The 17,642-nt window shown below is 37.0% G+C and overlaps 1 protein-coding gene across 1 annotated transcript; it reads right to left on the bottom strand.

Moving 5' to 3' along the window:
* Positions 1-2,221: 2,221 nt before the first annotated feature.
* Positions 2,222-17,636, bottom strand: TRPC1 (transient receptor potential cation channel subfamily C member 1). The gene is made up of 13 exons (XM_057366955.1): positions 17,443-17,636; positions 16,070-16,224; positions 14,831-14,932; positions 13,799-14,001; positions 12,553-12,684; positions 11,088-11,283; positions 9,387-9,723; positions 8,351-8,490; positions 6,179-6,322; positions 4,472-4,647; positions 4,118-4,319; positions 3,386-3,580; positions 2,222-2,548 (listed from the first exon to the last, which is right to left on the bottom strand). Exons 1-13 carry the CDS (start codon positions 17,576-17,578, stop codon positions 2,321-2,323), a joined length of 2,346 nt encoding a protein of 781 aa, XP_057222938.1. The 5' UTR covers positions 17,579-17,636; the 3' UTR covers positions 2,222-2,320.
* Between the last annotated feature and the right edge of the window lie 6 nt (positions 17,637-17,642).

The following is a 17,642-nucleotide window of genomic DNA, read 5'->3' as shown; positions in this document are numbered from 1 at the left end:
AAAGCATTCAGTACTGATTAGKAGCCAAGTAGATAGGAAGAGTACAGCAGCTTTCAAATAAAACAAAGATGCAAAGTGTCATATAACTAAGATAGGACAAACTCTCTTCATAGCACAAACTAAGAGAGAACAAACTTCTCTCTTTCCGTCTCTCTCATTCCACAGGTTTGTATTTCAGTGCCAAGTAAAAACTCTGGAACTCCCAGTTCCAATCCAAAACCCCCAAGAGCCTTGAAGTACAATTCTTCTTAAGGATATCTACACTGTAATAGAGCAGTGACCCAAGACAGTGAGCAGCTAGTTCTGCGTGCCTCTGATCAATGTATGAAGAGCACTCAGAAACAGATCCATCAGCTCCTTCATTCATACTCTCAACACCCCCAGGCTGCCYGAACCAACCTTCCGGTGCCAAACATCTGATAATGCATGCAGGATCAAACCCAGCTGGTCTGGAACCAGCATCAYTTCATGGCATTGCATGAAGCCATTYCAATGAACCAAACAGGATGGGTTCCAGAAAGAAAAAGGCAGTAACACATTAACACCAGCTACCTTCCTTAAACTTACTACCTCAAGATGACAAAAGAAAATACTTTCAATGTGGTAACTGATAAAATGTGTTTGCACTATGACCAAAATTAATACAACCATATTTTTCAAAGAGCTTTTATTTGCTTCCTTTCTTGAACATACATAACATACACAGCACATAGTTTTTATGTTGGTGCATTATTCAAACATGAGACCTGAGTCCTAATACAAAACTCAGTGATCCTCTCTGCTCTGAACTAGGAGTTTAACTTCCTATTCCCATGAAAAACCAACACATATCAGAATCCCCCTATACTGTAACGCTTCTGGAAACAGAGTATTAAAACCTAGTTCAGAAATACATAATTTCATAGTACGGAAAATATATTACCTTTACAAGAAAGAGTTTTATAAGAATTCCTTCAAAAAAGTAAACATTCATGTAAGCCTCCACTCTATCCATCTCCCAAAATCAACTGCAGTCAAAGACCACTATGGCTACCTGCGCCTTCTGAACATTTTAGAAGAGCACCATCTTAACAGTAAAACTGTCAATCAATCCTYTAGCTGTCATAAATATACTTACTTTGTAATTAAAAATACAGAAATCTCACATTTCTCAATTACAGTTTGTCAGCTTGAATTATATATAAGCATATAAAGCCATATAGGACTCTCTAGCACAGAAAATCCACAAAGCCCTTACTGTCCATTGTAAGCAAAAAAAATGTTTTCACAAAACACAGTATTCTTGACACACTCAAAAAAAAATTTAGCTTGGCAACAATTCTCGTAAAAAACAGGAAAAAATAAAAACTAATTTGAAAGTAGGATACGTAATACCTGCGTCAAGCAGACCCTTCCAATGACAAGACTCAATGACCTCACAGAAGGAAGTGTAGAATGTTTCACAGGAATTGTTCAGCACTGCWAACAATAGCACTCATGTGCTCCACCTCATTTTCATTAAATCACAGGTTTTAATCATTCAATAATTCATCCACAATTTAAAACCCCAAGATATTAAATACTCACAGGTTAGTCTTAAAATGCTGTTCCCAATCCTTACATGTATATTAAAATGTACTATTGAGGCACTGCTGAAAAATCCAAGCAGCGTTTGATTGTCTTACACATAACCACAAACATTCAAGAAATGGTTGGTCTATTTTGTGTTCAAAATGTCCATGYTCCCACAAAACTGAAAAGTCTTGATGATTTGATTTGCTGCATTCTRTAAATGTTAGTTTACAGTCAATGTTAACATACAAAACTAGAACTGCCTCTTTCAGAGCCGTACAGTCTTCACATGCACTGTAACCTACAGTCATACATAATTTCCAACTGTGCTGGAAATCTTCTATACTCTTTATCTGACTTTTCTATTAAAATAAACATAGGCTGGATTTTTATTTTAAAAAGCCTATCTTATCCCACAACTTGAAAAACAAGTATAAAAAAAGAACAAACAGCAAAAATAGAAGAAAGAAACACATTGTGCTAGTTATGAAGCTCTGACAACTGACAGCTGCAGTCTGAGAAACATTTAGAAAACTCCTATATACAAATTTCATATACACATCAAGAATAGGAGGTTAAGAAAATCAGTGTATTTGTTTTTGCATTTATTTTGACCMCTTGGGCATCGAGCTGCAACTCATGCAAGTGCATTTTCAAATGTATTTTTGTGCAATAATCTCCTTGTCTATATGATCTGGCAAAAGAAGTAAGTCAACACTTTCACCTATGGATATCTAAAACCACACACCTTTTGTTTAAAAGTTAGGCCTTAGTTTCTTGGATAAAACATAGCATATTTAGAAGTTCGAAAGCCAAGCAGGTCTCTCATTTCGTTCCGGAATTTTGACAAGTCCTGCCGCAGTTCATTGAGGTTTTCCACAGTGGCCTGATCTGTACTTTGCATCTTCTGTCTCATGGAAGTCAAGTAACGGTGGACTAAGCAACACATCACCTTTTGGTAATTCTCATCTCTCTTCTGCTTCAGATTTCTCCATTCCTTTAAACAAACATCACACATTTACCATAGAAGTGCTTTTTGAGCCCTAAATCCTGTATACAATTCTACAGAGAATAAACATGAACAAAATATCAAAGCTATTTTATAAATACATCCTGATGTGCACAAATATACAATGCATATAAATTATCCACGAAATTCAAATTAGATTATAATCTGCTGATTATAGTTTCAGCAAAACTGAAAATTTTTATCTACCTGTCTTGGTAACTATTCTGTGAGCAATTAAGAATTTCACAACCCTGAATGTCTCTCAGTGCAAATTCCTTAACGTGTTTAAATTTATTTATTTATTAAACACTATTTTTGTCAGCAAGAAGATACAAAATTAGTATGCAAAATTGCAGGGTACAAAAAAATATTTATAAAACAAACAAAAAATCCCTCTCCCACAATGAGAGGCTTCAGCGATCTTTTTTTGGTTATTTATTCTGACACTTCTGCAACATGTTTAAAACCAATTACCTTTTCCAAATATTCTAACCTCACAATTTTTGAGATTAGCACGTACTTCCTTGAGGTTTCGATGTGTTTTCATTCAATCAAAGCATTTTTTCCGGACTATTTCTGGGGGAGTTGGGGGTTGGAGGGAAAGGGGTTGAAATTCCCAAACCAGAAGACTAATAGAACCTCACTTAAGTAGAAATAAGTAACACTTATTTATTTTGGATGCCACACACATTATTCTGTAGTTCCTATTTATCTTAGTAGCATTCACCTTCTGATGGGCAGCTTCATGCAGCAATCTGCTAAATCATTTCAGCAAGCAGCACCTTTCCAGCTGCAGAGCCTAGAGCTTTCCCAGTCATTCCTCACCTTTAGGCTGTTCTGACGTTTCACTTTGCCACTTGATGTATGAGAGCAAATCCATTTACTGAGACTGTTGAAAAGGTAACAGATGGTTTTGGGAGAGGGTATAACATTGAAAGGTGGGGGGAGCGTGCATTTGTCATCGAAGTAGCTAAGCCAAAGCTTGGCACGAGCAAACTTCCACTCCTTATCTTCATGATTCTAAAACAGCAGAAACATTAACAGAGAAAAGAAGAAAATTATTAAAAGGTTATTTTGTAAAGGGTTCTTTTGTAAGTTTTATTTTCTCATACTCAGAAAACTGACCATTATTTAATTTTGGCTATATAGCAATTTAATAGATAGAGTACTTTAATAAGCTTGGTTGAATATTCTGGTATTAAACACTTAAAATAAGTCCATCTTTCTTCAATTCACTACATACACTCTAGTATAAAATTCAGAAGGTATCATTCCCARTCAAATGCTGAAGCACCACACATGTCAAACCAACATTTGAATAGCCATTGGATCAAGAAAGTCCCAGTGGGCCAAAGCCCTGCATAGATTCAACATGGAAATTACACTTTTCTTTTTGATCAAASTAAGTAAAAAGTTCCTATTTGAAGGAAAAATATGAACTCACAAGCAGAGCTCCTCCATAATGTCTGTAATTAGTCAACACATCATAGGAAGAAATTAGCRTAAAATCCAAAGATACAGCTAGCAATTATTGGTAATCAATCAAAAAACACTTACTGCTATCAGCTGAAAACTTTTGTGAAGCATTGCCACAAGGAGTTTAGTTAATACTATCACAACCACCACATTRTAGGTCCCAACAATAACAGCTCCYACAAAAGACTGTAATTCTTCACCGTAGCTAAAACGTGTCACRAAGATTGCTACATGTGCCAGGGAGAATATGTACCAGAACAGAGCAAAGCATGTACCAATAAACCTACAAAAAGAAGGAAAAAAATCTGGTTGGGTAAAGCCAACAGCAAAAGTGCTTAATKTAAATTGAAGTTCAGTGAAAAAAATCCAGGTTTGTTTAATTACTAGGGATTAAGGGCTAAAACATGACAGTTATTTCATAGGTATCAAACTCAYGAATGGAATGTGTCATTGCTCTGTTGTTCACAGAAAATGCCCGCACAGTCCTTTTCTTCATTTACAGTAAATCCTTTATCATAAAGTTGTGTCAATCCAATTGTGAATGAGAACAAGACAAGAAGAAACATGCCCAGAAATTTTCCAAAATCCTGTAGCATCTGCCCCATTGAAATCTGTGAAACAGATTAATTTCTAATTTTAGTAATACATGGAGTTATTTTTATTTGWATTCTATCCTTYAGCCTTTGATCAACAAAAAATCTATTTAAATTTTAAATACCTAATTTTTGATATGCTAAACAAAGCTCAAGGTCAGGAGATGAAGTCAATRAAACAGGAACGCTCAAAAAGTGCAAACTGCCCAAAACTATTTTGTTCTGAAAAGAGTGTAATAACCTATCCCAAATGCCAGTTGCTTTCTTCATCTATTCATGCTTCCCATCTCTTAAATATTTGCAATTTCAAAGCATTTGAAATCTRATTATCTATACTATAAGAAGGAGTATTATTCTACCTTCTGTTAATAATAAAAACCACCACACACAGCCAATTTACAAATCTGGATTACAACAGGTTTTATTAACCAATGAGTCAAGTAACTGAATGCTTAAAAATAACTCTAAGAGCCTAGAGAACATGGTAGCTGCCTTTCCCCAACCCCCCCCCCCCCCCCCCTTCCCCAACCCCGCCCCCCCCACTGCTGGGTTTCCATGCCATATTTGATTACCACCATTTGAACTTTGTGACCTACTTTCAGAAAATACTGTAGGAGTTGTTGCACCAGCCCTACTGGCCAGCAGTAATAACATARGCTGCTGTGTGCCTCTGAATGGGGTGACTGTTGACTGTTTTTATTTACTTGGAAAATTTCGTAACACAGCCTTCTAATAAAAAACTTGTGAAAGATCTAGTACATAAATAAATACRCACATTAAACAGTGAATCTCTTTAAAATGTGGAGAGACTTTAGTGTTCAATCAATCTGTACAACTCTAATGCTTAATGCAACATCAAGATTTTAGTATTTTTTTCTAAGTGTGCAAGTACACTTCCATTTAAAATGTATAACACAAAATTAGATMATTAAAATGTGGGAGGCTTTACTGTCATTATTACTCACAAAGGCTCCAACAAATTCCAAGAAGAAACCTGTTCTCCCTTCTTACAACTGCCAATAAACAGATAACTATTTCAATACTGCTGAGAGATTTTTATTTTTCAAACAAAAGCAATTTGCGTAACTCAACATGCAGCTTCAATGAGATCACAGACATAAGCAGAACGGCTCTTGATTACTCTTCCTTGCTACATCCTTCATTCATCCAGCTCTTTAGAGATAAGAAGCTAAGGCAATTATTTGCATAAAACTTTACAGGAAGAACCTGATCCTTACATTTTCAAACTGTGAAAACTTAGGCAGTATGTTAAGCTTAAAACAGATGAAAGAAAAAGGACAGTATAGGTACAGCTAGAATGGAAATATACTTWAACTGAACTACACAAGGTCTTTTACACTTATTCTCACCTTCTCCCATCTAAATCAGTAYGTTTTACACAAGAGATTAACTAAAAAAGAATCGAACTTCAATGCAGTATCTCTTTTTCCTACTTCTCACTTTCTTACTTCAACATTTTGTTTTCCTGTTTTCAGTAAGACTCTTGATAGTAAATTAGGTGTTTTTTTCAAGCAGTAATGATATTCACCTGGAGTGGTCCCAGAATGGAGCTGGTTGTATACATGAAGAAGAGACGCAGGTAACTAAGAACGTTAGCAAAGGCAAAAAGGCCTTCTGCCACTAGGGTAGGATGGAATGCATCCCAGTCCTTCCTTTCAGCATAATCATGAAACTGCAACATAAAAAGGACAAACTGAGAGCACTGACAATATAAATACACAAATGTACCCTTACACCACTCCCTACTTCTGCTTCCAAAACAGGCAACAACATAAAATAAAGTAACATATATCTCTCATTGATGTCTTACCTCTTTTGGACAAAGGCATTTTAAAAGCCATTCCAGAGGGAGCCAGAAATCAGACAATTTAAACTCAACACCTAAGTYGGCCACTCACTTGTTCAAACCATTTCTTCCTCTGTTCTGCTTTCACTTCTACTCCGTTTTGCAGTCTACTGAAACAGGGACTTACGCACTTTTACAAACATGTGCCTCATATAATAGGCCTCAGTCAAAAATAACACTGAAATGCTACAACAAAAACTAACAAACACATGGCATTGCAATGTGGTGACAGCTGATCTTAACCAGTTTTAGAAAGACATATGACTTGGGGTTACTTCAACAGATTTTATGAATGGCTACAGAGAATGGGAGTCACAAGTAAACTSCTGCTTGAAGTATTATCCACTTCAAGTGGGTAAGTGTTACTATTCAACTTACTCAGGGAATATCCATAGATCYCTAACTTTCAGTTTGGCTGAAAACATTCAGCATTTATATTACCAACCTCTGCTGTCTCAAAATGGACATTCAAAAACTAAGGAACTCCAAGCCGCTTTATAATAACTTGTCCAAAGGTTTGCTGCACAAAGATGGCAAGAAATAGGGATACATATTTTTTTATACRCTGCAATTACATGTGTACAAATCCTTCTGCCACAAACACTCTTCCTTTATTTCTTACAGCTTCAGTGCCTATAATGGACCTAAGATGCAAACTGAACACTTTTATTTGGTTTTCTAAATTATTTATAAACTGAATTTTGCCACACGAAAGAGGAGCCCCTCCATTATATGCCTATTATATAGCACAGGAGTCCTGCATCTTCAAAAAGGTTACAATTTAAATTGGCAGCAAAGGGCTCTCATGTCAGCAAAGGAACTACTACTGGAGACACCCTAGTTGCAAAGCAAATGGCTGGGGAGGCAGCCCAATGCGGCATTCTGTCTGTTTTTTTCCAAGAAATGGAGCCTTCCTTTCCAAATGATTACCAGCCTCTGAATCAATGCTAGGATAGGGAAATGAGCCAAACACCAAGTTGGGAAGAACTGAACCACTTTATTTCCCTCCCAACTGCCAGACAGCTGTCAACTTAGAGTTTGCAAGACACACTAATGGTGCTACTACAGTGGCTTGGATTTTGCTGAAATACTCACATTCAATTGGTCTGGCAGTTTGCCATGTGCTGTGTGGTTAACAACACATCAACCGAATGGCAACGATCGTTTTCAAAACTCGTATTTTCAATCAAATCCAGATGGCTTTTCATAGAGACAAGACAAGACTCCTCTATGGTTCCAGGGCTTTTATCCTTACCAAAGAAAACTCCAAGGATAAAAACCCACCACCAAGCAGAAAAAAAACCAACTAGAAATCCTGCCCCCCCCCCCCCCCAACACCATTTAGAACATTTGAATATATGTAATCAAAAGCTAAATAAAACTTTCTGTAACAAAAAGGCATTAGGCCATCCAAACACAGAGAACACTGTTAGCTTTCTGCATAGTGCTGATTTATGGAATCAGGCGAGCTCAAATGTCAAATCTGATGAGATGCATTTCCTGAAACAAAAATCAAACCATTTGGAAGACCAGCCAGTTCTTACAAGACAGTAGCTCTGGGGTTTCCAAGTATTTGGACAGATTTTGATGTTTTCTAACTTGTATTCGCCTCAATAACTGCTCCTTCATGACCAAGGGGCAACAAGACCTGAGATCTTGACAACTCCATGGCCRATACCACACAGAGCATTTAAGACCAAAACTTACCCTCCACCCACATCGTAGGCTTTTACCAATGTTGTACACTTAACCATAACACCTACTACTAACATTCTATTTTGCAGCAATACACTAAAATCATATTTGCTCTGTCAGCCCCAGAGGAGCTTCGGATCTATGAAGATTGGAGCTTACCTTGTTATGAGCAACAACTTTGAGGGCAAAAGTTGCCAAATACAGGGAATTCATGACAAAACTAAGCTGATTACGGGATTCTTCTAAAAAATCTTCTAAACCATCATACCAGAGCCTCTTAACATCTGACCACACCATTCCTGCAGGAAAAAAAAAAAACAAACCCAGGGAAGTGAAGCCATTGTACTGAATGGATATTATTTTACATATGATCAACATGTATTTTCCATTAAATTTGTTATGGAATCAGTAAAAGGAAATGGAGAAGAAGATGCTATTTACACACACAAGAACTGGAGTTCTGTTGCKTTATTTTCCTGTGAAAGACACTTGCATGATTTAGGCTCAACCTAGAAAACGGAATTACTGTATTCATGATTTTGAAAGTTTATCCAGAACAATAAAACCTTGCTAGTAGCCTGAAGTGTTRGAAATTCTGCTGTGCCCATTTTGACAATGATTTTTAGAAAGCATTTTAACATAAAAATAGTGCTATTTTTTACTATATCACTGTTTTTTACAAGTCCTAAGAAACAAATGATACATATCTAATGAAGGTAAATTTAACGTAAAACTAAACACATGCTAGACAACCAATGACAATGCAAAAGGTTTGATGAATTTGCAATCAGAAGTTCTTGAGAACTCAACAARAATTATACCTGTGCTCCCTCTGCTGCATCAACCAGAAGTGACATGCATCCTTTCTGGTACACTTACGATAATCAGTGACAATGACACACAGAAATAGAAATCCATAACATGGGGAAATAATACTTGGTTTTGTGTTTTGAAACAAGCATGAGGTAAATGCACACCTTAAATGTGTTAGACTAAGATGGAGCACGCATACATAAACATACACARCACATACTTTTATCTTTAAACCATGTGCCAGCTCTGCAGCAAGTCCAAATTTCATAATTAACTACTTTTCAAATCAAGCATTACAGAACTGGTCATGAAWGACTGAATTATTACTTATTGCTGATGTACCACTAAACTGATAATTTTGTATTTAGCAAATCATACCTACCAATAAGCCATATTATCAGAAGATAGTCTATTCTCTCAAGGGCTGGTCCCATTGTATTCTTCTTATTCTCATTGTAGACAAGGGAGTACAAATTAAGCAATAACAGAAATGTGAAATATGAAGCTCCGTGAATAATAAACTTCATAAAAGGAGTATGAATTATTCGACCTACTCGAGATTTAGGAGCTAACAAATAACACAGGGACAGAACTGGCCAGAAAATGCCAACCATCAGAACAGTCAGGATCTTCTTGCAGGTGTGCTTGCGCCGATAGCCGGCCATCTGCCCGAACCACACCGTGTTGAGAAACTGCTGGCAGTTGGACTGGGCAACAAACTGGGGGTGATGGAGASGGGGGAAACAAACAGGAATCAGTCTCAGGTTTCTTAATGCACATTATTAAGTTACATCATTAAAATTAATTTTTTACCTATATGTAACTACCAWTTAACAGGAAAAGTCAAGAACATTAACTTGAAATAATTATCTYGTAAGAGACTAAAATCACTATGGACCCACTATGAACATAAACATCTGTTCCTTTAATTTCCTTCTAGAACCAGCAACTAAACATAAATTATATACACTAGACTTCTAATGGTTTTCAGGTTAAGRATTAGTTTTGATTTCTAATTATTTAGAAATCTAGCATATAAACATCACACCTCAGAGTTATAAAAGAATGTATTTCAGTAATTCATCACAGAATGGTTTGTCATTTAGTTGAAAAAATACCAACAMAAAGAACCTTGCTGTTAATACACTTTATAAAGCATCACAAAAACTGTCTCTACAGTAATCTTGTTAGGACTAAAACACATTCTGCAGATATTTTCCTCATACCACACAAAAAAGCTGTTATTTTCCAAACCCTATAATAAAAACAAGCTATGCTCAAACCCAGAGAACACCTGAAATACTTCMGTCTGCTTGATGAATGCATACCAGTAATGTGAAATGCTGCTTGTAGGGCATTCCAGAACTATAGATTACGACTTTCAAATGCTATGTATTTCAACAGTTCAGTTAAGCCTAGACATGTAGAACAGATAGAATTGCTTTTGCTAACTGACTAAAAATGGATTTTGCATGAAAAAGAAACTTCCACTCTGTCCTTGATATTAGAATCCCACAAATACCTTTTTGCCCTCCAGCACAGAAAACTAGTTATAATTTATGAAGGAACAAAGATGACAATAACCTGCTGCATGGAGGAAGCTGCATACTGATGACATAAAAAGTGCTGCTATTCTGGAACAGAGGGGCTATTCAGTTATACCATCACAGGTCCAGCCTAATTACTGAATAACACAGGCAAAGCCTGAGACAAAACTGAACAGTTAATGACCAGTGAGAAGATGATAAATCATGTTTGGCACCTAAGGATCCATGCCTCTGTAGGCAAGGACTTAATGAGGATCTGAACAAGTAATTACCATTACCAGAGCTGTTCATAAAAACACCATGGCCTACACTCCAATACAGAAAAYATAACATTCATCTCCACAGTAAACACTGAAGAAACACACAGTATCTTGCAGCATCCCTGTTTCACATACAGATACCCTGTGTATTACCATCTCTTCTGTAACTCYTGCAAATTTAATTCCACTTCTGTGACCAGAGGCAGAACAACAAATTAAGTTAATTACTAGCAAAATATGATATGGAAAGTCTATCAAGTTACTGCAAAGACAAACCTCTTTTTGATTATACTTGATTGCAAGTTTTAAGCGGCTTAAGTTCATCCTCTCTTCCAAYAATCCTCGCTTGTCTACGTGTTCATCACTGGAGGTGTGATTCAGAATCACTTCCAGCTCCCGAGAATTCCGTGCTTGTGCAAGCAAATCTTTAGCAAAGGTTTTGCACTGTTGAGCCAGCTCCTCATAATCATTTCTGAAAGACACAGAACAAACATGCACTATAACACTGGTCCTATATTTATTAAATCATGAACTAGCCATCTTTTGTTGGGACTGTATGTTCWGAAAAATTTTAAAAACACCACCCCAAAAGTCCTGTATCAAGGTCCAAGCATTCCTAACACAACCCTGAGTAGCTTTCACCRTGGAACATGACAATTACATTTCAGTTCACCTTGCAAGATCACTAGGGAAAATCTGACAAACAGTCTTACAGTACACAAATTCTTATCTTGTGAGTTCCATACACAGAGTTAAAGCTTAGAGTTATTTCCAGGAGATGACAAAGTCTAGTAGTCACAAAATATGCACTGGTAAGTAATCACTTGGACTTTCCAATTGGATGGAAAATTGTTTAGGTTCTGCTTTATTCCTGCATTTATCTGAAAATTAAAGTCTAAATACTAAATATTATGCATTAATATATTAAATACATGAAAAGAAACTACATTATTTTCTTGTCTTATCTTGCACAGAGTCAATTTTAATGCCAAGTTGTATCACAAAAATACAACAATTGAACTTTTACTAAGAAAGATAAGCAGCTAAAATGCRGAAAACTCACATATTGTTTAGGAAARTAGAATTTCACCTCATATAAACACTTGCTTTCACATTCTTGGAAAGCTTTTGTGCTGGTWAGTTACAAAATGGTAGAAATCTGCATTGTTCAAACATGAAATTATACTGAGCATTTGTTCATCATATAGAGCATTTTCAGCATGAARTCTCCTACACACATAYRYRTATTTTAAATATATACACATATATATGTAACCAYACATACACACACGTGCTCTTTGAAGTCTTATAAGGAGCAAAATTAAGAAACAATACTCAAAACAACTCTTAACATGAGACAGGTCAGTATAAACAAAATATTGCATATTTYTGATACAGAAAAGAAAAGCAGAGTACTAATGAGATATGGGTATGATTAACAAGTGTGTGATTTTCAAATAAGTCACCATTTAGCATACTTTCTGTTCATTTTTACAGAGTGGAACTGAAATTTGAACTGCTGGTGCAACTACATGCATTGAAATGTCTACACCTAAAAAGATTTAATGTAATTAAATTGTCAAAATTACTACTAGTGAGGCATAAATTATATAGCTTATTTCATCTAATTTAAACACTCCACTTGCAAAAAATCAAGAATAAACCTTTTCTAATGCATACATATTTCTACATGCATAATTTCATAAAAATATTTAAATTTATTTGTGTTTTCAACTCTTACCTGAACTCAACCTCAACAAGGCTTAATTCCTTCAAGTCTGCACTAAGTTCAAAAGCTCGTAGGATTGGATCCTCCTCYGTCAACATTATTAAGGCAGGACTGGCCAAACACCGATAAATGTCAAGACGAAACCTGTGACAAAAGAACAGCAAGAAAAATGAAAATGTTTCATTTCATTAGCAACTTCAAATCAGAACTTGTTCCAAAGGTTTGGCTAAAATGGTCAGCTGGAAGACACAACAATTTGGTTTGTTAAAATCAGACACTACAAGCATTAAATGCAGAATGTCCTGGAAGGTACATGACATATTTAGAACTCCTAAGTATCCAAAATTRGCCAAACTGATTCCTTCTTCTTTTCCTCACTACTTCCACTGTTATCAGTATATCAGCAGAAGTTCTAGATTAAATTAAGAGCTGTTATCTCAAACATTGCTATTTCTTGTCTGCTTTGGATACTCTGACATGTTTTTCATATTTAAGTTAATGATATGGAGTATAGGATGTGTACCAGCGTGTGGCCCATAGTGGCACAATACCAAAAAACCATATTCTTTCACTTCTCTTATTTTTTATTATATTGGATACAGATTGGAGTAATTACGCATTAATTAATTGCATATTATAATTGCAGTACACTTACGATATTTAAACTTTTCATCCCAACTCTCWCAGATTAAATTTTATTCAACCCTCAAATACGTTCTCAAGTTAACCACACAAAATATATATCAGATTGCTAAATCCCTCTCCTCATTTGAAGCTTTATTAAAAAGTTTTCCACTTTCAAAAAAAAAATACTGAAGGAAAAAAAAAATTGTCTTTAGTTTGCATTCATCAATCCATATTACATAAACACTTTTAGAGACAGGATACAGAATTATTGGCTCCCTCATTCTGGCTCACGAAAATTTTATTTGTATAGACTCTATGGCCCCAAGCCAAGGGTGGCTAGAATGTTTGAGACAGACCTGCTGGAAAGGAAAGGAAAGGCACATAGTGATCATGCACAGTGACTATGAGCATAAAACCAAAATGGACAAACAGCCACTGCCTCCCACCAGCCTTTTCAGGCATGACCCATTCCCAAGAACAACCACCTCTCACAACAAGGGCCTCAATGTGTTAAGGGAATCCACTCATAAGCTTCACCTTAAAAAAAAAAAGGAAACATACTGAATCTGACCCAAGCAATGCCAGAGAATTAAGAATATTTTTATTACGGCCTGTGACTGCTTAGTCTTACCTGGAATGTCGCAGGCTGTCTTTTTTGTTCTTGGCAGTGCACAGTGTGCACTCACAGCCCACAGCATGAGGTTTGGGTAATGATATGTCTTGCTTCAACAGCATGGTGAGAATTTCATAGTTGTTACGATGAGCAGCTAAAATTACTGGTGCCACATCCATGGTTGTTGAGTACTCTGGGTTCTGAATGCGTTCCATTAATTTCTGGAATGAAATGTAGGAAGTATCTAAATTTATTACCTAGAGTTCTACCACATGTAAGGGTTTTTTCTGACTATCCAATCATGATTTCTCCTTCTAAACTTTCCAATGTTTCATAATGTGAAAAAAGGATAAAATATGTAATGACATTGAAACACCTGTCAGATAAATACTGAAAAAGAGTAACAGACTCAGATCCTTTTTTTGTTAATTTACATAGGAATACTGACTATTTTTCCAATATACATGTGATATTAAAAATCATKATTTTGCTCTAGTTTGTGAAAAAAATTATTGTATTTACTATTGAAGTGCAGAAAAAATACCCTGAATGTCCCATACTCCGTTACACAGCACATTATTCCTTCCCTCCCTTCACCTCTACTTTGTGCTTTCAAAAGTTCTTTGGTACTTAAGCAGTGACAAGGTAAGTTTCAACTGATTGATTTCAAGGTGAAGGTCTGATGTTTATAGATTTGMTATAAAAATCTATGAAGCTTCAATACATGAATAAACCCTTTTWAAGCCAATGCTGCTAGCTACCTCACAAACTGACTATTAGAAAAATTTATAACCATTATTTTTTTTCTCTTCTGAACTAGCCATGTGTTTGGTAGGTATAAAGCCACTGGACTCCTTACGTGACAAAGAAAAAGAATGTATTTCAACTTTCAAGACAAAAAAAGATTATAAATATAATTCCTAGTGTCCAGATTCTATCACATCTATCACAGATGCAGAATTTAAGAACATAGTTTTAAATGCTACAGACACCCAAAAAGCAATAGCCTTCACAGCCCCAATCAAAAATCAAGGAGCAACAACACTTAACCACAATGGTTGGTCTGGAGGATCTTTTTGGCCTGTGATTAAGGAGAATGTCAACAGCTCCCACCACTTCGGAGTCAATAGCCACCAAAAGTGCATCTGAGGACTAAGGAAAGAGAACAAATAATAAGAGAAAACAGTAGTAACTTAAACAACATAGTCAAACTCAAGACAAACTGCATTTAAAAATATATTATTAGAATTTATTTTTAAAGTACTAAAATGATGATCTGTATTATCACCAAGCATATGATCAGGATACAAATTCAGGCTGCCACTGCAGGAGTTCACATAGCACTACTGACAGTTTATTTCACTGTTGAAACAGCAGAGGAATCAAYTGCATAAATTACTTTCCAGCAAAGACGATACAAAACTGCAAAAATCAAGTTTAAAGACACAGTTTACCAGATTATTAGACGTGTTAAAAGAAAGTGTTTGTGTAACACAGCTCAGGCATGTGGGAATCTTCAGCCCTGCATTTGTAATTCTGGGGCACAGCTAGGAAAATAACCTTTCTCCTTCTTGGCTGATAAACAACCACTTCTGCACCTTCTATTAAGATGAGATAAGCAGATTTTCATTTTACCTACAGTTGATATTATTCTTTTTGATTCATTTCCAAAAATTCAGATTTTTACTTTAAAAAAAAAAGAAAATAAAAAGACACAGCTTTTATTATTGCCACTGATTCACAGAGGGAAAAGCTTATGGTTTTATTCATGCCAAATATCAAACAATGTAACAAAAGATTTGTAAAAAAAATGTTTTACATATTTAAGCCATCATGGCTTCACCTCTCCCAGCAGCAGCAGAGATGWGGCATACAGTTAAGGACACAGTTGCCAACAAGCACAGATGAAGTTTAATGAAAAAGCACTGCAGAAATGCATGCTTGCTTAAGCTTAAAATCAACTAATATAACATTAAGTTTCTGTGTTACCATTTTAAAAGTTAATATGCTCCAMAGCTGGAGAAGCGTGTAACAGGAGTAACATTTAAAATAAAATTCAATCTTGTTAATATCATAGAAAATGTTACTTATACATTCGCCACGCCAATAAAATCCCACAAGAAAAGTCAACTTGTGAGAATAAACCACTTTCACAATTACTTTTTCCAGTTTGCTGGAAAAATAACTGAACTGGCTRAAAGGCAGACAGCATTTACTTCCAAATTCTGACAGATTAACAAACAACATACATGACTACACTGAACATTTTTAATCATGTGTGTTGGATACCTGGCAGCCATAATCCAAAAGCAGCTGTAGTATGTCCAAGTTTTCATTTTCAATAGTTATGGTAACAGCATTTCGTCCAAGCACRTCCACACAATTTATGTTCATTTCACCTGAGCTGTTTTCCTCTAAGAGTTTCTTAACCATATAATAGTCACCTGCACAAGTAAGTAAGAATATCACTTCATATTATAAAGCAATAAAAGCATGTGAACATTTTAAGTACCAGTCACCATCAAACAAGACAATATTCCACTGCTGACAACAGACACTGAGCGTACCAGATAAGTAAAAAGTCAAGGTAGATGAGCATTCGCTCATCAGGGAGGAAACTAAACATATTTTAGAAGATCTCTTTTCAGGAAAACACTAGATATGTACTTTAATCCACCCATTTAGTTCCAGTCCTAAAAAATAACCCACACACAAAAGCACRGGTACTTTTCAAAACTGTCTCTAGGGTAACAAATTACTTTGCAACATAGTGGACCATGACCAAGACAGACCTTGGTGCAGAATACTTACAGAAGTATATGTAGAATACTTCCACGTGTAGTAAAATACATAACAAGCCTGCAAGAGTACTGAACCAGCTGTTAYACAGACAAACGGGTTTTGTTACATTTTTTGTCATGCAGCCTTTTAGAAAATATGAACCTCTGTTCATACTCAATGAGAGGTAACCGAGGCTTCCTCTGATGTTCAGGACAGACTGCACCGGCTGCGTTACAGCAAGGCATCCCACCACCGAGAGCCCCARAGCAAGGTTCCTATTCCTAAACTCGCTGGCGAACGTCACTGCAGAAATACCCCTGTGGCTGTGAGCTAATCTAAACTCGGGGCCAGCACGCAGCTCTGCCTGTAAACACACCAGCCATGCTTATGTCCCAAGCACGCAGAGCCGTGCTACACATCATTAAAAGCACACCTCGGAGTCCAGCCTTTCAGACCTGTTAAGATCAGTTTGATTTAAGGCCATTTAAGGCCACTCAAGGACAACTAAATATAGGCTTAAAGCAAGCAGCATATTTCAGAAAGAAAAGCCTCTTCCGTCACCAATGGTGCAAATCGCAGGATAGTGGTCTCGCTTATCCAGGGGATGTCTACACAACTCCCGGTTTTATAGCAGCTCTCTATTTAAGACCCTTTTAACAGCGAACACCTTCCAAATTCCCCCGACACCAACCGAACATTCTCACGAAGGCAGAAGCCGGCCCTGCGTCTCCCTTCCCGCTGAGGGGCCAGCGGGAGGCGGCGGACCCGCAGCCCGGGGCGAGGGAAGGCCAGCGCAGGGCTGACACCCGGCCCCGGTTCGGGCCCTCGGAGCGAGAGGCCGAGACTTGGAGGAGGGCCGGGCCGGGCGGCGGGGCYGGTACCTTTGTCGCAGGCCAGCAGGAAAAGCTTCTCGTCCAGCGTTGTCTCCTCCTTYACCTGCCGCACATCCTTCAGCGCCAGCAGCTTGTTGGGCGAGGCCGAGGCGGACGGGTCCGCGCTCTGGTACAGGGCGGCCATGGCTCCGCCAGGCCCATGCGGGCGCGGACCGGACGGTGTGGCGGCGGCCCCGCTGGACCCCGGC

The sequence above is a fragment of the Malurus melanocephalus genome, unplaced genomic scaffold (assembly GCF_030028575.1).
Source record: "Malurus melanocephalus ecotype Western Australia unplaced genomic scaffold, MMel_1.1 scaffold_73, whole genome shotgun sequence".
NCBI lineage: Eukaryota > Metazoa > Chordata > Aves > Passeriformes > Maluridae > Malurus > Malurus melanocephalus.
This window is presented reverse-complemented; position numbering and strand designations above follow the sequence as displayed.